The 24,357-nt window shown below is 54.1% G+C and overlaps 2 protein-coding genes across 3 annotated transcripts in view; both read right to left on the minus strand.

Moving 5' to 3' along the window:
• Nucleotides 1-2,450: 2,450 nt before the first annotated feature.
• Nucleotides 2,451-9,747, minus strand: C1QTNF6 (C1q and TNF related 6). 2 transcript variants are annotated; one of them, XM_005206809.5, is made up of 3 exons: nucleotides 7,868-9,711; nucleotides 7,107-7,365; nucleotides 2,451-4,783 (listed from the first exon to the last, which is right to left on the minus strand). In XM_005206809.5, the coding sequence occupies exons 1-3, from the start codon at nucleotides 7,868-7,870 to the stop codon at nucleotides 4,236-4,238; spliced, it is 810 nt and encodes a 269-aa protein (XP_005206866.2). In that variant the 5' UTR covers nucleotides 7,871-9,711; the 3' UTR covers nucleotides 2,451-4,235.
• The window catches only part of SSTR3 (somatostatin receptor 3), a 36,437-nt gene continuing 18,885 nt past the window's right edge, over nucleotides 6,806-24,357 (minus strand). Inside the window, exons 2-3 of the mRNA XM_002687691.6 lie at nucleotides 9,627-23,081; nucleotides 6,806-7,365 (exon numbers count right to left, since the gene is read on the minus strand). Coding sequence (XP_002687737.2) covers nucleotides 21,777-23,045 — 1,269 coding nt within the window. The 5' untranslated portion in view covers nucleotides 23,046-23,081 and the 3' untranslated portion in view covers nucleotides 6,806-7,365; nucleotides 9,627-21,776. The remainder of the gene's footprint in view (nucleotides 7,366-9,626; nucleotides 23,082-24,357) is intronic.

Here is a 24,357-nt window from a genome sequence, read left to right on the forward strand (position 1 = left end):
GGTTCCTGGCCTCCCCAGCCTGCTGTCCTCCTGGGTCCACAGACCAGCTGCTCCCAGCCACGCTGGCTTAGCTTTGTGCACTCTTGACTCATGTCATGGAAATCCTTCTCCTTCCTTTTTGGCTCCCACAGCTGCCTGCTGGCAGCAGCTCTCCCCAGTTTGGCCCCACCTATAATGTTCTTGACATCTGTCTCTGGTCTTGTTGAGTTTCTGCCTATGTTTTTCCCTGCCTCCAGATGCACACGTGGCAACATGAGGCTACTGAGACAGGCACTCGGAGCTGGCAAGAGGGGAGGGAGCAGGGAGTTGCATGATTTTATTCCCTGGCCCAGGACTCCGGTTCTTGCTTCCCGCAGCTCCTCTTGCCCTTTGCTAGGTAAAAATCATTCATCCAACAAATATTCTCCGCTTTTCAAGAACCCACGTGGCTGCCACTGCTAACACACAAACACCATCACATCTAGCCCTCACTCAGGACAGGAAGGGGATGGCCCCAAGGTGGGGAGACAGGCATTTCGCCAGCTCCCTGCGGTCACTGGGACTACGCATTGCTGATGCCCTGGAGATGTCACCACAGATGTGGAAGCAGACTGGGGGGGCCTCCACTTTTCCAGGGCCCTTGCCCAATCCCCACCAAAACCTTACCTATTGGGAGAGTCTCCATAACAAAGATGGAGTGGCTCTTAACCACCACTGATGACGATACGCCTCCACGTCAAGAACTGGGATCCCACGGGAACAACTGGCCCAGACAGACCAGAGGTCACCTCTGAAGCACAGATGGACACGTTTGTGGTGACTCTCATGAGGCAGTTGGGGGCTGCTGGTCTCGGAGCCCTGAACTCATGTGGCCTGGAAATGTCTGGGACCTTTGGCCTCTGTTTGCAAAGGACAAATTTCAGTCCTGCAGGTTCTTGGCAAGCAATGTCAAAAGCTTTTCTGTCTCAGTAACCAGCAAACCACTTCCCAGGTGGCTCAGCGGTAAAGAATCTGCCTGCCAAGAAGAGACATGGATTTGATCCCTGGGTCTAGAAGATCCCCTGGAGAGGGAAATGGCAACCCACTCCAGTATTCTTGCCTGGGAAATTCCATGGCCAGAGGAGCTTGGTGAGCTACAGTCCATGGGATCACAGAATCAGACACAACTTAGCAACTAAGCAACAACAATCAACACACCAGCTCCTCATGATGTCCATGACAGAAGGCTCCTGCCTGGCACTGGGGGTGACCTTTACCACCAGGGTTGAAGCAGGGGTGCTGGTGAGGCCAATGATGCTTCAACAGAGCCTGAGCTAAGAGCATGGAGTAGGGGAACTTCCCTGGTTGTCCAGTGGTTAAGATTCCGTGCTTCCAGTTCAAGGGGCATGTGTTCAATTCCTGGTTGGAGAACTAAAATCCCATAGGCCGTGGGGAATGGCCAAAAAATAAAAAAGAGCATGCAGTGGCCTTCCTCCTCTGAGCAGCCCTGTTAGGACCTCTTGCATGAGAACTGTGAGAACTTCAGCTGTGGTAGGAAACCTCCTTAAGAGGCCAGATGGGCTCCAAGAAAGCAAAGGTTTGTGCCTCCCTCTGCCTGGGTGGCCACAGGCTCAGGTGAATCCTGGGAATCCTGGCACAGTTATAGTGGGCTTGTCTTTATAGCATCCTCTTCCACGTGGTACGGAGAGAACCACTGAATACAGCAATAGGCACGTGGGCAGCACAGGATACTGCCATCAAGCCAGTAAGGGGAGTCAACACAGATGACTTTAAGTAATGACTAAAGATGACTAAAGATACTTAAAGTATCTTTATGTGAGTGGCTGCTGTGCTAACTCAGAAGTCAGAACTCACAAAGACTGCTCTTTGTACGATGTGCAGCACTTTCCTCCAGAGAATATCCAGTGATTCTCCAGTAAACATTACACACAGAATGTGAGACCGAAGTCCCAAGTGAGGATCTGTGGTTTGCTCTGCACGTCCAAGGGCCTCACTAGAACACAGACTCCATGGGTGTTCTCTACTGGGAGGTGATGGATTATGCCCGCCTCCACTGAAGCTTCCAAGCTTAGTGGGGTACCCAGCACAAAGTAGGTGCTCAATAGTTGTGGCTCCAAGGATGAACACTGCTCTCACTAGGCAACCTCTCTTCTAATCCTTATGTCCACCCCCATAAGGGGGACAATTAGCATTCCCATTTTACCAGACAAGGAAACTGAGGCTCAGAGACATGGGGACTTTCCCAAGGCCACAGCCAGGGAGTGGCACAGCAGACTCAGCTGGCTCCACTGCCTCCAAGGCGCACAGGCTGGGTGAGTGACCAGAGGCGCTGGCTTCTCTGTGGCTGGGAAGCACGTGTAGTAGATCCCTGGACTGCCTTGGTCCCTCTGGAGCCCTGAACCTGGGCGCAGCAGAATGGGACACACTGGCCTCCCAAAGTGGGCAAACAAACAGAGCAGAACCAACCAACCTGAGTTGCCAAGAAGACATAAAACCTTTAATCACACTGGTCAAGAAGGGCAGGGGTGAAGTCAGGTTGGGGAAGTTGGGGCTGTTGCACAGGACCAGCCTTCAAGGCACCGGGTCAGGCCCTGCTGCCACCCCCCAGCCATGTGGCCATGGCTCCCTTGGCTAGGAGTAAGCACCAGAGACCAGCACCGGGGTCACTTCTGCCCCCAAGTCCACACAAGCACCAATGGGCGGGGGCCGTCTCCTTCTAGGAAGAGATTCCGGCCACCTGGGGCTGGGGAAGGGGAAGGCTGGGGGCCTCCAGGTTGACCCACCCTGGGAGGAGGGAAAGGACAGAAGTCCTGATGTCCCTCAATTTGCCTCAGCCTCTCCCAGTGCCTCCCTCAGCATCATGGCTCAGAGGAGCATCCCCGGACTGACCTGGAACATGACTGGCTTCAGTTCCCCAGACCTGCTGAGGGGTCCAAAGCCCAGTGTCTTCCTTCCTGGCTCATTGCCCGGCAGTGGCATTTGTAACTGCATCAGCAGCCAGAGACAGCTCTGCTGGGCAGCAGGGCCTCAGCACCTTAACAGAGTGTGGAGGGCCAGGGGCATGGGCTGGCAAGGGGCATCAAGGAGGTCAGAGCACCTGGGGACAGACATCAGTGTCTGACAGCGGCTGGGAGCCTGGGAGGATGGAGGCCCAGGCAGCTTTGGCAGAGAGGGCTGTGCACGGCCCTGACAGCACCAGGGAGCGGGGCAGGGAGGGCATGCCCGGAGGGTAGGTGGTGGGTAGGAGCCCTCGCAGGCATCCATCCCAGCTGTGTAGGGAGCTTGGTCTGGGCTTCTTTCTTCAGGGGATGCCTTACCCCAAAATGCCTCCAAACCCCTGGGTCCTCTCCTGATAGCACCTGTCCCCTGACCAAGGTCCCTCTGGATTTGCTTTAAAGATGGGCATGGGGCAGAAAAGAAAGGAACAGGCAGAGGATACCCATTTCACCTCGGTACCCTAACCTGTCAGCCTTGAGTGGTGGGTAATGAGGGGCCACAGTGCCTGAACGCCCAGAACACAGATGTATATGATCAGAGCCCCAAGAAGTTCTCTGGGGCTGTTTTCAGGATCCTCTGTGTCTCCCCTTCCCGGCTGGACTGGGTGCTCCCCAAAAGCAGGGCCTGTGTCTGCTTCGCCTCAGCCTTCCCAGAGCCGGGCACAGAGAGGGTGATCAGTGAATGTTCAGCGACTGAATAAACGCACTATGGGTGTGCATGTGGTGGGCAGACAGGAGTTCAGAGAGAAGGAAGAGGTTGCAAGAGACAAAAGGAGGAAGTATCCTAGAAAGATGAAATTTAAGGATGTTGGGAAGATTCCAGAATGTTGGGAAGATTCCAGAGTGTTTGGAAAGTACCAAAATGTTGTGAAAGCTGTAGGACCTGGTTACTCAAGTGGGGTTCCAGAGACCAGCAGCACCGGTAATCACTCAGGAATGTACTAGAAATGCTGAATCCTGGGCCCAATCCTGGGCATTTCAGCACAATGCCCCAGTGATTTGTATCACATTCAAGTTTGAAACTGGCTGGTCTACAAGGTTGAGAAAGTTCTAGAAGATTTAGGTTAGGAGGTTTCTTAAAATGTTCAAGAGGAGAGAGGCAGGAACAGACTAGGAGGGGTGATGGAGGGAAAAAAAGAGGTGGAAGCCTGCTCAGAATACCAGGTCAGGGGCCCATTTTACAGATGGGCAAACTGAGGCCCCCACAGGAGACAGACCTGCCCACAGCCACCCCAGGCCAGAGCTGCCCCAGGGGAGGCACTAATCCTCCTCAGGCTTGATGAGGTGGCCGCTGAAGGTGATGTAGGTGTCTATGTCGTCGCTGTAGACGGCATTATCACGCTCGCGCTTGAAGAGCCGTGCCCAGACGTGGTCGCCCGGTGCCAGGGCCAGCATCACGCTCTGGCTCTGCATGATGCTGCGGTCGCTGGGCTGCGCGTACAGGATGACGGCCGCCTTGTCGTTGTGCACCACGTGCACGTAGGTCTCCTTGAAGTTCCAGCTGTGCACATTAAGGCTGAAGAAGTAGAGGCCGCCCAGGGGGGCGACGAAGTGGCCGGCAGCCAGGTCAAAGTGCCCGTCGGGGTTCACGAAGACCGTGTCAAAGAGCAGCGGCTGGAAACCCTCGCTGCTGTGCAGGGCTGTCTTGCGGCCCACCGAGAAGGCTGAGAAGCGCGTCTGGCATGGACTGCCAGGGCTGCCCGCCTGCCCCTTGGCACCCTTGATGCCCTGGGGGCCACGGTCCCCCCGGGGACCCTCCCTGCCCAGCTTCCCAGGTGAGCCCAGCAGGCCTCGGTCCCCTTTGTCACCTGTGGGGACAAGAAGAGGAAAAGTCAGGGTAGGTGCCCAGGGCTGCTTCTAAGCATCTGCAGAAGGCTCTACCCTGCCAAGAGAAGGTAGGCCAGAGGAACAGTAAACTGAGCACCTACTGCATGCCAGGCATCACTGCCCCAAATGACCCTTTAAAGGAGACACCATGTCCACCACCATTCATAGGGAGGTGAAGGGACTCGCCTGGGTGGCATGGCACGGATTAGGAGCAGGGCGGCATGCATGCAATTAAGTTGCTCCAGTCATGTTCAACTCTTTGTAACCTCATGGACTGTAGCCCACCAGGTTCCTCTCTCCATAGGATTCTCCAGGCAAGAATCCTGGAGTGGGTTGCCATTCTCTTTGTCAGGGGATCTTCCCGACCCAGAGATCAAGCCCGCATCTCCTGCAGGTGGATTTTTTACCACAGAACCACCAGGTAAGTGCCACTGTGCATGCTAAGTCGCTTCAGTCATGTCCGACTCTTTGTGACCCTAGGAACTTATAACCTGCCAGGCTCCTCTGTCCATGGGATTTTCCAGGCACGAATACTGGAGTGGATTGCCATTTCTTCCTCCAGGGGAGCTTCCTGACCCAGGGATCGAACCCAGGTCTCCTACATTGGCACGCAGATTCTTTTCCACTGTGCCACCTGGGAAGCTATGCTTCTTGAGGAAACAGATCCCAAATATTTTGCTGCTGTCTGTCACAGTGCCAGTAATTACCCTCAGTCACATCCCTTTGAATGAAACGGACAGCCCTGTGTTCTCCCGGGGCCCCCTCTGACCACAGCGATGTTGCTAGGAAGAGGCAGAAAAGAGGGCACAGGCCCTCGGAGGAGAAGCCTGGAGGGAAGCAAGGAGGGGGGCGTCAGGGTCTCTGCAGAAGTCTTCCTCACCAGCCCCATTGGTGAAGTAACTACCCCATCACATGCCCTGCACTTTACAGGTTGCAGAGCACTTTCTTCATCCCAGTCCCGAGGGATGGTAGTCATAGTTTATATATGATGCAGCGAGCCCAGGAAGGAAGAGACCTTGCTGCCCCACACAGCAAGGAAGCTGAAGAGCTGCGGCTGGGACCCAGGGAAGGTGAAAGGTGCCTTCCGCCACAGCAGATGCTCACCCACCTAACAGGCAGCTGGAGAGGTGGCCCAGGAGAGGTGACATGGGATTTTATGGAGGACAGTGGTGGGGAAGTACTGTCGACAGCCAGGTACCTCGTTAACCTCACACAGAGGGCTCTGCTGGCCTTGGGGAAGCGGTGATGTGTGAGGTGGTGAGAAAATCGGGGAGAGGAAGAGAGGGTCTCAGATCTGTGGAGTGGAGTGGTCCTCTGCATTCCTCCCCATAAATCCTAGCTCTGCCCCTGACAGTGGTGTGACCCCAGAAGATCTCCTCCTCTCTCGGAGGCTCAGGTTTCCCCATCTGCAAAGTGGGAGGATTAAGTATACCACCCTCACAGGGTTGTTGTGAGCAAAGACGGAGGTAAGAATGTCAAGGGCCCGGCCCTGGGAGTGACCAGCTGCTCGCAGCCCCTAACAGCAGAAGTAGCTCTCTTGGGGTCTGGTCTTAGAGGACAGGGAGTCAGCTCTCACTTGAATGGCTTAGGGGGTCCCCACAGCTCTCCCACTTCTAGCCTTGTCTTCCACCACCTAGTCTCCAGCAGAAATGAGAGGGATCCATTGAAACCTAAGCCGGGTCAGGCCCCTTGTCTGCTCAACCCCTCCCTTGCTCCCTATCTCACTCAGAGAAGAAACCCACAATTTGTTTCTAACCTCAGCTCCTCTGCTTGTCCCCTGCTCCTTAAACATACCCGGTCCATTATTCACTCTGTGAATAGAGTGACCTGCTATTCACTCTGCCTGGAATGCTCTTCCCCAGGTATCTACATGGCTTCTTCCCCACCTTCTCAGTGAGACCTCCCCTGACCACCCCATTCAATATGCAACCCGCGCCCCACACCTGCACTCCCAGTGCTTTTTCCACCTCAGCACTTCCACAGCATTTATCACCAACCATCTCTTTAACTTGGGTGATATGTTTATTGCTCATTGTGTGCCTTCCCCACTAGAACAGAAGCTCCACAGACATGGCATCTGTGTCTGGTTTGTACACACTCCCTCCAAAAATTCAGAATGATCCTGGCACATAGTGGGTACTCAATATAACGTGTGAATGAAAGAAAGGGTCTGAGACAGTTTTATGTCCTGGTCTTTCCTGCTCCTCTCACCTCACCTCCCCCAGGCCCAGGAAGAGATCTTCCCACATGCCCTTCTTGATGCCAACCAGGCCAGTCCAGCCCGAGTCCTGTGTGGGTCCTCACCCTTTAGGATGGTGATGTTAATGTAGGGCCTGACCTCAGGCAGCACATATGGGAGGGCAGACGGAGAGGCTGAGGATGCACGCGCAGCATCGGCAAGGACCGTGGGGTCTTCAGAGTCACAGCACCGTCGACAGAACCCAGGGGAGCTAGAGGCCACAGCTTCCCCAGAGGTGGGCTCCTCGGTGGGGAGTCCAGACACCGAGAGAGGGAGCAGGAGCGCTGCCCAGAGGAGGCCCAGGGCAGCCATCCCCATGGCGACCTGGAGCAGGAAGGAAGGACAGGAATATAGTTACCTGAAGATCTACACTCTGCTGATGCCTAGAGTGAATACCCGCAGCATGGGTGTTCCTGATGTAACCCATGGAGGGGGCACTAGAGCCCCATTTAACAGACAAGAAGACTGAGGCCTAAACAGGGAGACAAGTTCTTCAAGTTCACAAAGAGACCTGTGGTAGTGCAGGGCCTGGAGTCTGAGTCTCCACTCCCTGGGGGTTTCGGCCACACGTGGGCCCACAAAGGAGGACCCCTTCTGAAGATGAAGGTCCTTTCTGGGAGGTCTTTGCTGGGGTGGGTGAGGAAGATGCCCTGCTGCCCACGTGACATAGCCAATGAGACTGTAAAATGCTTTTCCCACACTCCTAATCTCCCTCGGCCTTGTTTTCCTGTCACTGACTCCATAGTCAATGGAATACAAGTTAGAAGAAGGAGCCCTTGGGACAGACTAATTAGAAACAAACAAAAGAAGCCCAGCAGTCACGCACCATTGAAGGTATGTAGCTGGTGTCAGCCCACCTCCTTGTTCAGCATCTTTGTGCAGTCAACAACTTATACAGCTCAACCTCACCCAAGAAGCCCTATAGGGAGGGAGCAGGAGAGAGTAAAATTCATTGGAAGGTGGTTGTGTCAATTATCTTAGACACATCAATCATCTTAGACCTGCCAATCAGCTGCCAGGGTGGTAATTTGGAATTAAGGAACAGAACCCAGGAGTTCTGAAAAATTTTAAAGAAACAAGTAAGTCCAAGGATTTGTGAGGATCTGTCTTTGGCCTTGGCCAAGAAGGGATCCAGAGTTCCAGAGGAGGGGCAGAAGGTAGCCTGGACAGCAGTGACTGGAGACAAGCCAGGCTGGTGGGCAGGAAGCCAGGCAAAGAGCTTCTGAGGTGGTGGCAGTCTTTGGGGGCTGGCACACGTTATCGCAGGATCAGAAACTAGTTTTTTGAAACCAGACTGGTTTTTACACTTCTGGCGTTTCTTTGTTTATTTCCTTTTTGTTCTCCTGTAACATTTAGTACAATTCAAAAATATTTTTCTGTGGTTAATACGGGTTGAGAAGGTAAAATTATTATTATTATTTTTAAATGCCCTTCTATCCTAACCTGAGCACTGAAGAGTTGGGTCTTAAAGGGGCAGGAGCACTCCCTGCACCAGCCCCCTTCCCCTCCCGGCTTGCCAGAGCTGGGTCGTAGCAGTGGGCAGCAGCCTCCAGAGTCATCACCCTCTCCTGGAGGTGACCTTGTTCCCCACCCCCACCCTGCACTGGTTTCCTCGTTCTGCTCTGTAAGGCAGGTCAGGTCTTCAGGGAACAGCACCCACTCTGGCCAAGATTATCACCCTTACCTTTTATTTGTAAATTATAATACACACCCCAGCGGTTTTGAGAAGAGCAGAACCCCCTCTTTCCTGGCCACAGATGTGAGACTTTTAGAATCAGACCTGAGATTCCAGAATGGTTTGCAAGCTGTTGTGACCTAAGGCTAGTGGCTTAACCTCTCTGGGCTTCGTGCTCCTTAACATTTTAGAAGGACAAGACAACACCACCTCCCCACCAGGTTATTTGGGAGGATTTAAAGGCAGGAAAATCACCTGTCTGGTAAAAGACTCTTAATTAAACTTTTGTTCCTCTCTCTGCTGCCCAACATGACCTCTCCCCTAGTCCTGCATGGGACAGGAAGAGCAGAACTGTTCCCAGAGAACTGGCATGGTCTGGGGACATTTCTGTTAGGCCAGACAGCTGGGAGTCAAAATATCTGTGACACAGAACTGTGACCTGGAGTGGGGGGAGGGGGACGCAGGAAGCAGGAAGCAAAGCAGCCTTTAACAAAAGTAATAACCACAGCCGTGGTCACTGGCTGTCCCTGGGGGAGGGTGGCATGCAGGCATCAAGTGGAGGGACCATGCCATGGGGGTGATTCGGGGGTCCCTGCTGCCTCCACTATGGAGCTGGGGCCTCTTCGGAGTTGAGGGAGAGTCAAGCCCTGCTGGAGCAGACTCAGTGCCCGTCCAGGCAGGAGTGGGCACAAGCCAGGAGCATCGGAGGAGGGCAGCCCTTCACCAGTGCTAAAAGTCTCAGTCAGAGGAAGGGATGGGAAGGAGAGAGTCTAGAGGGGCTGACCGGGGTCAGAGGGAGAGAGCAGGGCCCCGAGATATGTCCAGGAAGAGAGAAGGAAAGGCATTCCAGGCTCTGACCCCAACCCCCTTGGCCCTGCTGGAGGAAGCTGCAGGACCTCCCATCACTCACTCAATGTCCGACAGCCTCGTACAGCAGTTCATGGACCCCGGGCCTCCCGGCAGCCTCTGTTTCCTTGATCCATGTTTGCAATGATGATAATAACTTGTTGCTGGCCCAGACCCCCAGGTCTGGCGGGCTGGCCTGGGAGGGAGGGAGGGATGGAGGCAGAGAGGAGGGAGGGAGGGAGGGCGGAGGGAGCAGGCTGGCTTCCCACTGCCCCTCCTCCCTGCTCCCTCCCCTCCAGCCTCTAGGTTCTGCGGAGATGAAGGGAGCTGGTGGATTCCCGTTGCTTAACTCTTTGGTAGTCCTGGAGGGTCTTGTTTAATTTAGAGACCCTATACATTTCCAGGAGGAAGGGGTCTGAGGTTCCTGATGTGCAGGCTGGGAAATCAAGCCCCGGAAAGGGTAAGGGCAGGAGCCCCTAAGTTGCTCAGAAAGGGGAAGGCTCCAGCCTAAGCTGAAGGGCTCCTTAGTCCGGAGTCACCAAGGCAGGAGGCATACAGAGGACATGGGCACCAGCCCAGCTGCCACAGGTTCAAATCCTGGCTCGGGCACCCATTGGCCAGTCCTTTCCCCTCTCAGGCCCTGGTTTTCTGTAGAACTCCAGTCCCCAGCCTCATCCTCCATGCCAGTCACAAGGGGAAGCTTAGTAAGTGTATGTTGAGTGATGGTCACATCTCCTTGGGGATCAGCTAACGGTGGCAACCAGGTCAGTAGCTCCACCTCCAATGGATACCAAAGTCCTACTCTGCCTGGAAATTTTGTCATGTTATCCATCTTCCTGGTCTTCTAGAGCCATGGAAATAACTCTCAAGCTCGCAGGAGGGCAGCCTGTACAGAAGACCCCAGGGCCCCAGGAAGGGTCTTGCCTCTGCTTCCTTCCGGTTAGGCTGCAGGAGGCTTTGCAAAGGCTGCAGTCCTGGCTCGCTGGGCCAGAGACCCCTGTACAAAGACTCTTTCACAGGTCTCTCGCCATCTAGCCCCCTCTACATTTGTTGAGTACTTACTGCCTGTGCCAGACTTCATCTTTAGAGGGGCTTTTGTCACCCAAAGGGTATTAACATCCATTATTTCTACTCTTCTTACCCCAGCCTTGGGAAAAGGAGCTAGTGGTGGAGCTGATGTGACTCACCCAGGGTCACACAGTTGGTGAAGAGGAACCACAACCCTACAGAATGGAAGGAGCTCCCACGATGACCCAACTGGGTACGGTTGTGTGCAAAGGCTGCAGTTCAGGGTCTGTCCCCTGGGCAGAGAGAGGTGGTGACATTGTGCCTCTCAGGTGGCACAAGACTGCAGTGACCTAAGGGGGGTTTATTGAAGTCTGGGGCTTTGGGCGTTAACCCTCAGGCCCCACTCACAGCTGGGCAAAGTGTGAAGGAGGGAACAATCCTGGCTGTGTGTTGTTGACCATCTCTTGTCTCTGAGCTTCTGTTTTTGTATTACTTCGGGGGGATAATCACACAGCAGAATATCCAGGCCTGGAAGGACCCTTAGGGGTGATATAATCCAATCCTTTATTCTGCCGGCAGGGACGGCAAGTCTTTGGCTCAAGGTCACACATCAGACTGGAGTCTAAGTTGGGATGAGAGCCCGACTCTCCCAACTTCTAGTGTTGTGCTGCTTCCCTCTCACAAGCCCACCTGGAGTGCCCCCCACCCAGGCCTATTTAGGGGTCCAAAGCAGCCCAAAGGAACGCAGATGGAAGCACTGTGGACCCTGGGAAAGCTATCAGGTCCACACTGGCTGTGCCCTCCATGTGGCCCTGTCCCAGGCAGCATTCCCAGGGCACTGAGCCAGGGCTGCAGAGGGAGGGAAGTAAGGGGAGCCGCCCTCTCCTCCCTCCCCTGCTGCTGCCACCAGAGGGAAAAGGGCTGAATCAGCAGCACTGGAGGCGGACACGGCTCCTGGCTGTCTCTCAGAGATCTGGCTTAGAAAGCCTAGCATCTGAGGACAAAGGGATGTGGGGTGCGTAGAGGCAGGGTGGGGACACAGGATTGCTTTGGTCCAGGGCCCATTGTGTGCTCTTGCCACGCTCAACAGGTCCTCTGCAGAGAAGGAGCCTCAACTCAAAGGTTTGGAAAATAACATAGTTGTTCAGTTGCTAAGTTGTGTCCGACTCTCTGCGACCCCATGGACGGCAACGTGCCAGGCTTCCCTGTTCTTCACTGTCTCCCGGAGTTTGCTCAAACAAACTCATGTCCATCAAGTCAGTCATGCTATCTAACCATCTCATCCTCTGCCACCCTCTTTTGCCTCCAATCTTCCCAACATCAAGGTCTTCTCCAAAGAGTCAGAAAATAATATTTTTTAAGGGAAGTGTTACATTAGTTATTAAAAGTGGTACAGAATTCCAAGTGATGTTAAAGCAATCCTTTGTAGAAAAGAATTGGAAACACCCATATTACACATTTGATCCATAGCTCAGCTGGTAAAGAATCCGCCTGAAATGCAGGAGACCACAGTTTGATTCCTGGGTCAGGAAGATCCCCTAGAGAAGGGCATGGCAACGCACTCCAGTATTCTTGCCTGGAGAATTCCATGGACAGAGAAGCCTGGTGGGCTACAGTCCATGACGTCGCAAAGTGTTGGACACAACTGAAGGACTAATCACACATTTGAGCCAGTTATATTTTACACATTTTCTCTGGAATGCCATAGGAAGGTGCTAATGTCATTTTGATGACTTAACTTTGATATATAAATTTAATAAACTAGGTATATATAGGGGGAAAAAAAAAAGAAGGAGCCTCATCTCACTTAACAGGTGAGGAGGCTGAGGTCTGGACAAGAAAACTATTCTCACCAGGTTCTAGGTCCAGGTTCTTTGACTCCCAGCTGTGGTCAATGTCCCAGAAAAGGGCCCCTTGTCCCAGCCCCCAGCTCCCAGGCAGCTGGCTGTGATGAGGGGTGGGGCAGACAAGAGGGTTGGACTCTGGAATATTATACACAACTTTAATAATATTCTTCCTTCCACTCTCTTCCATCAACTGGAAAATTTCCCATTTGTGCATGAGCCCTTAGTCTCCCAGCCACTCTGCCGCTCTCCACAGCAGCCCAGGTAGCTTGGAGACAGAGTCACAGCCCTGAGTCAGACAAGACTGGGTCTGCATCTCAGCTCCACTTCCTTCCAGCTCTGTTGACCTTGGCCACGTCCCCCTACCTCTGAACCTTGGTGTTCCTGGGCCAGAGGGATGCGAGGAGACCAAGACCATCTGAGCAGCCTGGCAGGATATCCAATGGGATATACACTGGCCACCAACCAGTGCTTCTCCCGGTGAATATGGTGAGGACATTAGCCCATTCTCCTCAGGCACACATCTGAGACACAGACTCACTGACTCCCAGAACCAAGCTTCTAGACACACCCACCTTCCAGCCCAAAGTTTGGACGAAGATATAAAAATAGTGACACTTGGTGCTTGCAACAAGAACCCTTCATGCATTTTTTAAAAATAAAATGTGCCCGTCATAAAGTGAGACAGAACAGAAAACAGGATTCCTGGAGTCAGCTATGCAAGCGGTGTATGGCAAGTCACCAGTCTATTAATAACTGTTCTAGGGCAGTCGTCAAGAAACGAAACAAAGGAAACCGTGAGCGCCACCCACTGGGGAGTCATGGAGCCCGGCACCTACCCCACGCCACCGGGCCTTCTGATGTACCCCATTCGTCCGGTTCTTAGGGAGCTGGCGGGGTAGGGTGGGGCGGGGAGATGGAGGGCCCACTGAGATGCGCCGTTCTCTAACTTCTTTCAACAACGTGGGTAGGGGGTCCAATGGGACCATCGCTCTCCCAAGCTGCTAGCTCACTCGGCTTCTGGGATCTGCAGAGCCCCTCCTTCGACCAGTTGAGTAGTCGAGGATGAACTTCGCTCTCCGGACTCCATTTCTCCGTCCTGGGCTTTCTCAGCAACCCACGTCTGTCCTACAGGTGTTCATCTGACTTGGGCGAGTTTATCCCATTTTACAGAAAGGGAAACCGAATCCCCAAGAGGCCTACAGAAAGGAAGAGCCAGCCCCCTCCCAGCCCTCCTGGCCCCTGACAAGGACGGTGGTTACACAGCGGGAAACTGAGGCTCAGGGAAGCAGGTGCACTAACTGGCTCCTCCTCACGGCCGACTAGGGGCAGAGCCAGATGACGGGGCGGGCAAGGTACGGGGGTGGCCACTGCCATCTCCCACTCTTCTCGGCCAAATTAAGGGGCGCGACTCCCCCACCCCCAAGCCGGGGGAGCCCCAACATCCCCCCACCCCCACTTCGGGCTCAAACCCTGGGAAAAACTGCCGCCAGTTGCGGCCACTCTTGGCAACACCGAGGGCTCTGCTAGAACAGACCCCCGCCACAAAGAAACCCGCCGGCGTCTTCGCTCGGGCCACCGCGCCTGTAAGCTAAAAGCCCAACAGGAGATGAGCGAAGGCAGCCGCGGCGGCGCCGGGGAGGGGCCTTTGAGAGTTCAGCTCCGGTGGAGTTGAGCAGAACCGAGCAAAGCCGAACTTGGCCGAGCGGAGCCGAGTCCAGCCGAGTCAAGCGGGTCTGGCGGATCGTAGCCGGGTCTGACCGCACGGTGCCGAGTCGAGCCGAGTTCGGCCGAGTGGAGCTGCTGGGGGGAGCCAAGGGGAGAGGGGAAGGTCACTCGGCGCCCCCTGCTGGACACAGAGCCCGGCGCTGGACTCAGTCGAAGCTAACGCGCCGCCGCCGCCTCCCAGCCCTGCGACAGTCGGGGGCTACTGAGCCCGTTTTATGGATGTGGAAGCTGAGGTTCCAAGACGTTTGGAGCCTGGCCCAAAGGCACACAGAGCTAAGAAATGGTGGCTGTGAGGTTCGAAGCAGATTGTATGGCAGAGAGCTCACCTGTCCCTGCCACCCACTGCAGTGATCATTGTGTGTTTGCTTTGTTCTCGCAGTAATTGCTGCCATTTATCATGGTCATCCAGGAGGAGGGACCTGCCCTGTCTGATGATCCGGGGTAGACCCACCCTGGAGCACAGAGATAACCCCTGTTCTTACAGGTAGTGACACCAAGTAGGCTCTGGGCATGCTGACCAAGCACAGCAGGGCCAGCCGTTCCCATGTGCAAATATTGACACGTTTCCCGGTCATTAAAGCAGAGAGCAAGTCGGAGAGGCCCTGTCCGACTGCAGGCCTCATTTTCCCTTCCTGTTTACAAGATGACCAGAGGGTAGGAGCCCCTGGCTCTCTGCAGTCTGTGTCCCCGGGCTATATGAGCCAGGACCTGGGGTGTCTGGGACCCTGGAGGAGGCCAAGTGTGGCACCAAGCACTGTCTTTGAGCTTGTGAAAAAGTGAAGATTGGCCTTGCCCTCCACCCACATGTGTGTGCTCAAATACATCAGTGACGTTCACTCCTGTGTGCAGACCACCTTAGCCTGCCAGACCGGCCTATGACAAGGCTGCAGGGCTGGCTGGAGGGTGGCTGGGCTGGGCTTCTAGAACACAACCGAGATCACAACAAATGAGTAGTGTCAAAGGAAGGTCAGGCTGCATCAGTGGAAGCAGCCACCCTCGCTGGCCAGGGGCTCCTAGAGTTTGTCTGGCTTGATGTCACCCATCCTTTCTTTGCTTCTCTCCTGGACATTTGCCATTCCAAGCAGAACCGAGCACACAGGTCAGAAGAGCCGCTTCACGCTGTAGCCTGTCTTTGCCCTTGTCTTGATGAACATGGTACTCAGTTCTTCGGCGTGCTGCTTGCCCTCTTCAGTGGTCATCTGCCTCTTGTTGGCCAGGTCCATCTTGTTGCCCACCAGCAGCATGATGACGTCACTGCCCCTGTCTGTCCTGACATCAGCAATCCAGAGGCCTGGGATGACCTTCATGCTGCTGAGTCTTGCTCAAGGACATTGCCTGTCACCACCAGTGGCTGCCAAGGAGCTGACACCATTGGCCTCTGAGTTCTTTCCACACCGAGCATCACTCCTGCCACACTCACCTTCATTTTCGTAGTTTCTAAAAACTAGGCGCTGGACTGGGGACTAGGAAAATGGTGTTCTTGGTCTGCCTCTGGTGCTGTGACCATGGGTGAATCATGTGACCATCCCAGGCCTCACTGTCTTCAGCTGTAAAATGGATATGAGAGCTGTTCAATAGTACTTTGAACATCTTTCACACTTCTTCCCAGAGCACAAACTCCAGTTCCCTCTTGACCCTTGGTTGGGCTATAACCCCTCCACCAAGATTTCCACCCCCAACCATGGATAGCTTATCACTTTTGTTAAAGCATTTCTCAGGTTTATTTAATTCATAGTACCTACAATGCTCTGTGAAGGTGAAGTGCTAGTTACTCAGTTGTGTCCAGTTCTTTGTGACCCCATTGACTGTAGCCCACCAGGCTCCTCTGTCCATGGGATTTTTCAGGCAAGAATACTAGAGTGGATAGCTATTCCCTTCTCTGGGGGATCTTCCCAACACAGGAATCAAACCTGGGTCTCCCATGTTGCAAGCAGATTCTTTACTGTCTGAGCCACCAGTGAAGCCCTGTACAATGGACTGTGCTACTCACATAATCTTCTTAACATAGATGTCTACCCTCATCTTCATCTCAGAGAGAAGCAAACTGAGGCACAGAAAGGTTAATCAAACAGCTAGTGAATGGGTGAGTGGGGATTCAAAACTAGACAGTTCCAGATTCCAGGGGCTTAAGAACCACCCCTTTATCTCTAATGTTCAACGTGACTTCCTTTGGCCCTGAAGACAGACCTTGTATTTCTCTACCTTCTGCTTTTTGCATTTGGCAGCTGTTCTATAAACACTTGTTGAATGGAGACATGAATGAATGATAATGTCCAAGGTCTTCCAGAGGCCCAGGAGAGGCAGGGATGCTGGCTTTGTTTTGCAGGTGGTAATTGTATTAGTTTGCTAGGACTGCTGGACTGAACTACCACAAACTGGTGATTTAAACAACCAAAATGTATTTTCTCATAGCTCTGGAGGCTGGAAGTCCAAGATCAAGGTGTCAGGCAAGGCTGCTTCCTTCTGAGAGTTGAGAGAATGGACATGTTCCAGACGTCTCTCCCAGTTTCTGGTGGTTTTCTGGCTGTCTTTGGCACTGACTCTTGGGTGCATCACCCAGCATTTTCCCCATGCTCCTGTCTGTGTCCAGATCTTCCCTTTTTTAAGAACACCAGTCAAACTGAAACAGAGATCTACCTTACTCCAGAGTGATGTCATCTGAGCTCCTTATGACTGGAAGGACCCTATTTCCAAATAAAATTACATCTGGAGGTACTGGAGGTTAGGGCCTTATATGAATTTGAGGGAGGAGGACACAATTCGATGCACAGTGGGAATTAACTTCCTAGGAGGTCCTGTCTGACACAGTGTCTGTCCCTGAACTGGGCCTTTCTCCCTTTCATTCACTGCCTTTCTCCGACCCCAGGGCCTTAGCACATACTGTCCCCCTGCCAGACACACTCAGGCTCACCTTCTGCTCTCAGTACCACCCCCAATACAGACCCCTCCCCCAAGTTGTGTTCCTCCAGAGCACACTGCACTAGCATTCCCACTGGACAGTGGTCCGTTTACCTGTGTGGCTGCCTGTGAGTGCCACAAGCATGGGAACCATGTCTATTTCCCTCCGCTGTACTCCCAGTCCAGCGTCAGGGCCTTGCACACAGGAAAACCTTTGTCAACTTAAGGAACTTTGCCCAAAGAGGTCAAGTGAATAGCCAAGGCCATGTGGTAGGTTTGTGGCAAAGTACGTTCCAGATCTCCTGACTTTGGGTCTCATGACGTTTAAGGGATGTGTTTGCCCTCTGGCCTTCCAGTAGACTCACCAAGTCTCATCAGGGCCTGCTGGCCACAGAGGAGCACCCTGATGTTTTGATGGGACTGTGGCCTTGTACAACTCCCCTCACCTTATACCTGGAGTTCTTGCTGACTTTAGAGTGCTTTCTTCCATGTCTGGAGTCCTTTGGAACCCAGGCTGTCACTTCCCTATGGGACAGTGGCCTCTGTCTCCCCCACTCCTTGGAGGTGAAAAGAGCTGTAGCCCTGGGCCCTTGGCTTCCTTGTCCCAGGCCCTACAGACTCATTTCTGCTGGTGCTGAGGCTGATGTATGAAGTCCTGGTCCAAGCCATGGGCTGTTGCCTGGCAACTGCCTCTGAGAGACAAGTTTAAGGTAAGGTCTTGGGTCTTGGATGTCTTGAGCAACTTGGACATCTGGAGAGAAGGAATCAGGCAGGGAGGACCATCACCACCCTTCTACCTGCTTGGGCTCACAGCTCCAGAGCCTCCCCTGAACCCATAGCTCCTGTGGTTCCCATAAGACACAGATTCTAACCCCAAACCCCCATATGACTCTTTCCACCCCCTCGATTCTTCCCGCATTTATTCAGGGTCACCACAGTGCACCAAAGAATTGATGCTTTTGTACTGTGATGCTGGAGAAGACTCTTGAGAGTCCCTTGGACTGCAAGGAGATCAAGCCAGTCAATCCTAAAGGAAATCAGTCCTGAATATTCATTGGAAGGACTGTTGCTGAAGCTCCAGTACTTTGGCCACCTGATGCCAAGAGCTGACTCACTGGAAAAGACCCTGATGCTGGGAAAGATAAAAGGCAGGAGGAGAAGGGGATGACAGAGGATGAGATGGTTGGATGGTATCACTGACTCAAAGGACATGAGTTTGAGCAACTCCAGGAGTTGGTGATAGACAGGGAAGCCTGGCATGCTGCAGTCCATGGGGTTGCAAAGAGTAGGACACAACTGAGTGACTGAACAACAACAACCACATTGTACCAACCAAAGGAAGCTAGAGTAACAGTGTGAAAATTTCCCCCTGGAACTGTGAAATGGAATTTCTCCCATTTACTCATTTATCCCAAATCATCTTATGAAGGGCCCACAGCATTGCTAGGCCCTGGGAACATGGATACATCAGGCTTGAACCCTGCCTGGAAGCACAAGGCTAGTGGGACACTCCCCCTCCCACACGCACATGTGTGTGCACAAGTAGTGAGTGACACATAAGAAGTCAGGGAAGCTGGAGGGCTATGGGCTTCAGAGAGGTGACCCTAGCCAAAGCCCCACTGCCCACACAACCTTGGCTACCAGCAGTCCCTCTGCTCCCAGCCCATGCACAACGGCCACACACACAGCAGGCCCTGTGTTTCACCCCAATGCACCTTCACTCGTGGATATGGCTAAGATGCCTGAGCACCTACTATATACCCTTCCACTGTATTTACACACTCCTCCTCCATCCTGCTATTGTTGCTGCCTGTGTCATTTCTCCCTGCCATTGAGAGTCTGTCCCTGACCTAACTCCTACCCCACTGGTCAGGCCAAACTGTCCATCACAGTGTCCCACCTTCTTTGTAGCTGGAAAGATGGACTTATGACCCACATCTGACCAATCATGGCATTCTATCACCTCGTCTTTGGTGATCTACCCATATGGCCATCATGTGACCCAATTAGAACCAATCAGCTCTCTTCCACGAGGTCTGAAATTTGGACGCAGCAAAAGAGTAGGTTTACTGCTTTTGGATCAAGCTCTCTAAGGATATAGGCTGAGGTTTGTCAGGAGCATCTTCCACGACTCCTGGAGGACCAGGACTCTGGAAGGCAATACACAAGGAGGCCTGGGCATGCAGAGCTGAGAGACGGGAGAGAAGGAGTATCCTGATTGAAAGGCATGCATGGCCACACCCCCACTCAGGCACACCAATCTAAAACACAGTGCTAGTCAGAGCAGTTGGCCCAGGCTGGTCATCACGTGTCACCAACTTTATTGACAAGAGTTTGGGTCAGAATTTTCCTTAGGGCCTCTCAGGCACCCTTGTAGAAGTGGCTCACTTGCCCCAGGAATCAGGAAAGCAGGAGATGCTGGAATGCCAGGGATCCTCTTCCCTCAGACCCCAGACCCTCCTCAGGGGAGCCCTAGAATGAGGACTGGGCCTCCAGCCTCCAACCCCTGTACAAGCTCTAGTTTTGTACACTTCCTTCCCCCTGATGGGGCCTCACTCTTCCCCAAGCCCTGCCCCCCGATTCTTGGCTTCTGAACCTCAACTTCCCTTCCTTGTATCCTATAGTGTCCTTACCCGCAAGGACTGGAAGACAGAGAAGCCACTTCATGAGAAAGAAGAGGCTGCCTCCACTCTATAATCTGTTACGCCCCAGCCTCACCCACTGCAGTGTACATGGCAGTTTACCCCAGATGACTCTTTTCTTCCAAATCCCAGGAGGCAGGCAAACTGGGACACCCACTGCCATTTTATGAAGGGGAAACTGAGGCCCAGAGAGGTCAAGGCTGGACAGGATCTGGAGGTCTCCCGGGTTGTGGTTCCCACATTTTCTCTGAGGACCCCCTACCTTCTGAAGGGTGGGGGTTGGGAGATTTAGCAAGAGGTGCCACCCTCCTCAGAATCTGTCTCGCTGTGGCTCTAAGGGGTCATCTCGGGGAGGGAATCCAGGCCAGCCCAGGCCCAACCTTGGACAGGAGCCTCTCCCTATGGTCTCCCTCTAGCCTCCTCCAGTCTTTTCTTCCTTGAGCCTTTCCAACCTGGACCTGGGGAATGTGAAAGACCGGGAGGCCTGCTCCCCAGCCTGCCAGGGCTGCACCACTCCTCCCAACCTCTCCAGGGAGCCAGGCCCTGCTTCTCAGCTCTGCCCCCAGGCTCCCATCAAGGCCCAACACTTCAGCGTGCTGCAGGCCTCAGGGGTTGCTGGCCCCATACCTTTCAGGGCATTAACTTTTCCACCCTGATGGCATCCTTTCCTTGAGTATGATCAGGCCAGGCACTGACTGGCAACCCAATTTCATTGATGTTGCCTCTGAGGTTAGCCCAGGGGGGCCAAGGTTGGCTCCAAGGTCATGAGACAGATCTGACCTCCACTTCTTCTTCCTCCCCCCTCCCCCTTCTCTTCCTCCTTTTTCTTCCCCTCTCCCTCCTCCTCTTATTCCTCTTCCTTTCAGTTCTATTTAGACGTGCTGCCTTTCCGTGTCAGTCTGCCCAGGCCAGGTCCCTGCCTTAGTTAATGAGAGGGGAGAAGCAGGGAGAATTTCTCCTACGAGAAGGCTCCTGAGCCCTCAAAACCCCGAGACCCCTTCCAGCCATAGGACACAAAGCAAGATGCTTTGAAGGTTGGTAAGCTGCCCCCAACAGGGCCTGAGCTAGCCTTTGGGGGGCCTGTGCAATATGGGGTCCTTGTTTAAGAAAAGGAATACAACATTACAAAGACAAAATTAGACTCAGAGCCTCAGAAGGACCCAAGCAGTCAGGAACCCTGAAGCTGGACTTAATTAGCTTCCTGGAAAATCTGCATCTTCTCTTGTCCAGGAACACAGGAGTCCCGGCACTGACCATCTGGACCAAGAATGCCTGGAGGTTATCGGGTTGTTCAGCAGGTGAGACCTGAGGTCCAGAGAGGAGAAGGGCTGGCCCTCAGCCTTGCAGCAAGAGGAGCAGAGCTGATGTGGGGCCTGGGCAGTCTCACACCCCTTCTCCCTACCAGGGGAGACTTCCTCCCATTTGGGGCTGCAGTATTGACCCCTATGAATACTGGGCTCCACTCCCTCTTTTGTGAACCTGACTAAGCCCAGGAAATCCAAGGCCTTGGTTTATCCTTCTGAGGGCCAATATTCAGGATTCTCTGTCTCTGAAGGGGAGAGCCCATCTGTACCTCTCCCCTTGTTTGTGCTGTGCGTGCTAAGTCGCTTTAGTCATGTCTGACTCTTTGCGACCCTATGGAATGAAGCCCACCAGGCTTCTCTGTCCATGGGATTCTCCAGGCAAGAATAGTGGAGTGGCTTGCCATGCCCTCCTCCAGGAGAACTTCCTGACCCAGGGATCGAACCCTCATCTCCTGTGGCTCCTGCATTGCAGGCAGATTTTTTACCCCTGAGCCACCAGGGAAGTTCCACACCTCCCCTTATCCTGACCCTATTCAGGAAGATCCACCCAGCGGTGATGCCCCTCCAGACTTATCAGATAGAGCTCATCCAGGCCGCTGTCTCCCATCCCTGAGTCACACAAGGCCCAGAGAGGGGGAAGCCACCTATCTGAGGTCACACAGTAAGTCACACAGCAAGGGCCCAGGCCTCCAAATATTCCATCACGGGCCCTGCTACCTCGGGTGGCACACCCTAGGCGCACCCACAGTCTCTGCCCATTCCTCGGGCTACGCTGGCCCTCCACAGGCCCCTAGAGATAGCTGATGTGCAGCGTGTCGGATTTCTCCCCAGCCAAGGGTTCTTGGGGTAGGAACTGACGCTCCTTGCTGGTGGTGCTGCTGGGAGGCCGCTCCTGCCCACTGGGACCTGGCTGTATGATCTGGTTGACCCGGCCGTTCATCTCCCCCCAGTCCCCCTGCTTCCCTGCTCCCTCATGCCGGTCCTCCCCGTCTCCAGCCTCCTCTTCCTCCTCTGTCTTCTCTGGAGGCCCCACGGGAGGCTCCTGGTTTTGCACACGGCGGGAGGGCCTCAGCAGGACCCTTCGGAAGCCCTGCTTGAAGCGGTAGGAGAGGAAGCCATAAAGGATGGGGTTGGCACAGCTGTTGGCATAGGGCAGGGCCACCACCAGGAAATAGAGGCCGAAGAAGGCAGGCTCCTCGGGCAACGGGCACACCACATTGATGATGTTGAGCACGTAGAAGGGCATCCAGCAGAGGACGAAGAGCGCCACCACGGCCACCACCATGCGTGTGACCTTGCGCTCAGAATGCCGCCGCCGCTGGCACGAGGGGGCCCGCACCCGCCGCCCGGCGGAGCGCACCTTGACCACGATAAGCAGGTAGCAGAGGCAGATGACCAGCAGCGGCCCAAAGAAGCCCAGCGCGGCCGTGTAGATGATGAAGCCAGCCCGCCAGGCAGCCGCCGGCTCGGGCCACTGCATGTGGCAGGTGCTCATGCCACGGGGCACACCCGAGAAGACCACCACAGGCAGCACCACTACGGCCGACGCCACCCAGACAGCCGCACTGACTGTGCGGGCCACGGGTGCCGTGCGCCAGCGGGCTGAGCGGGTGGGGTGCACCACGGCCAAATAGCGGTCCACGCTCATGACCGTGAGGCAGAAGATGCTGGTGAACTGGTTGATGCCATCCACAGCCATGACCAGGCGGCACATGAGGGAGCCGAAGGGCCAGTAGGACAAAGCATTCTGGGCAGCCAGGAAGGGCAGCCCCAGCATGAAAAGCTCATCGGCCAGTGCCAGGTTGAGGATGTAGACGTTGGTGACCGATGGGGTGGCCGTCTGTCGCAGGACCACGTAGATGACCAGGGAGTTGCCCAGCAGGCCCACCACGCACACCACCAGGTAGACCAGTGGGATCAGAATGCCGCTGACAGCCAGCCCTGCCGCACTTGATGCTGCGGACACATTTCCGAGGACAGCATCTGGGGGCCAGGCTGAGGAGGTGTTCCCGGGTTCCGAGGTCACAGGCAGCAGTGAAAGGGAGCCAGGGGTGTTCATGGCCAAGAGAGGGTGGGTCAGCAGCCAGCTATTGGCCTGGAGGAGGGAGGACACAGCTTGGTCAGGGCAGGGCATGACTTTCTCTCCGTAGCTCCTCCCCCATCACACTGAACTTGGAGACTCCCTGCGCATCTGCCCAGAGTTGGACAAGTCATTCATTCATTCTGCACGGGCCAGCAAGGGAGGCTGGCAAGGTAGCTCCACTTCTCAGACAAGAAAACTGAATCTTAGAGAGGTAAAGAGAACACCCTATATGACATAATAGGGGTGCAGCAGGGGACTTGGGCTTGCTTGCTCCAGAGGGCAAGACCAGCAGTGGCCTGGTCCTTTCCCCTGTGCACAGGACGAGTGTTCCACAAATGTTTCAGTAAAGGGGCGAGTGGATCATTCAGTCAGCTGCTGACAACATAGGTCCTTTTCTCTATACCAGCCCTTTTCAAATGCTTTTGACACAGTGCCTTTTATATTGCAATTCAGTGATGTCACACTCTTCCATACATAATATGTGCCCTTTCTACATATGATTGCCTCACTGGCAGAGACCCAAGTGGATCACCCACTGAGATAGACTCTGAGATAGACTGTGTCCTTCCCACCCGTAAATGATTTGTTAAAACCCTAACCTCCAGTGCGATGATGTTAGGAGGGAGAGCCGCAATGGGGGGTGATTAGGACACAGGGGTAGAGTCTTCGTGAATGGGATTAGTGCTCTTTTGAAGAAAGGTCCTAGATCCCTTCTGCCATGGGAGGAAACAGCTAGAAAACAGCCAGCTGGGAACCAGGAAGCAGGTCCCCACCATATACTGAATCTCCTGGCACCTTGATTTTGGGTTTCCCCACCTCCAGAATGGTGAGGAATGAATTTCCATTGTGTATAAACCATCCAGTCTATGGTATTCTGTTAGAGCAAGCCGGACAGACTAAGACATCCCCAATAGATCTCAGCTCACACACTTGAAAACATTGCTGCATATCACCCATCCTTAACGCTGAGCCCAAGTCTCTAGATGAACTTCAGCAGATCCATAACCACCCCCCACCCCCTGCCAAACTCCGGTGAAAGGTAACAACGCCTCCTTGTATTTTCTGGGCAGAGCCCAGCGCATTCATCCGATTCCTCAGATTCTGAATGCAGTTAAGAACCACACACTCAGAGGTGTCCCCTTCCCTGGAAATCAAAGCCCCTGAGGATCCTCTCGGCCTGGCCCATCCCACTGTGCCCCCCCACAAAGGCCCTGCCTAGGATGATGGACTGTGAACTTGGGGGGTGGGCAGCTGCTGTCCCTCCTGCTCCCACGGCTGACTGATGGTG

Source organism: Bos taurus, chromosome 5, assembly GCF_002263795.3.
Source record: "Bos taurus isolate L1 Dominette 01449 registration number 42190680 breed Hereford chromosome 5, ARS-UCD2.0, whole genome shotgun sequence".
NCBI classification, from domain to species: Eukaryota; Metazoa; Chordata; class Mammalia; order Artiodactyla; family Bovidae; genus Bos; species Bos taurus.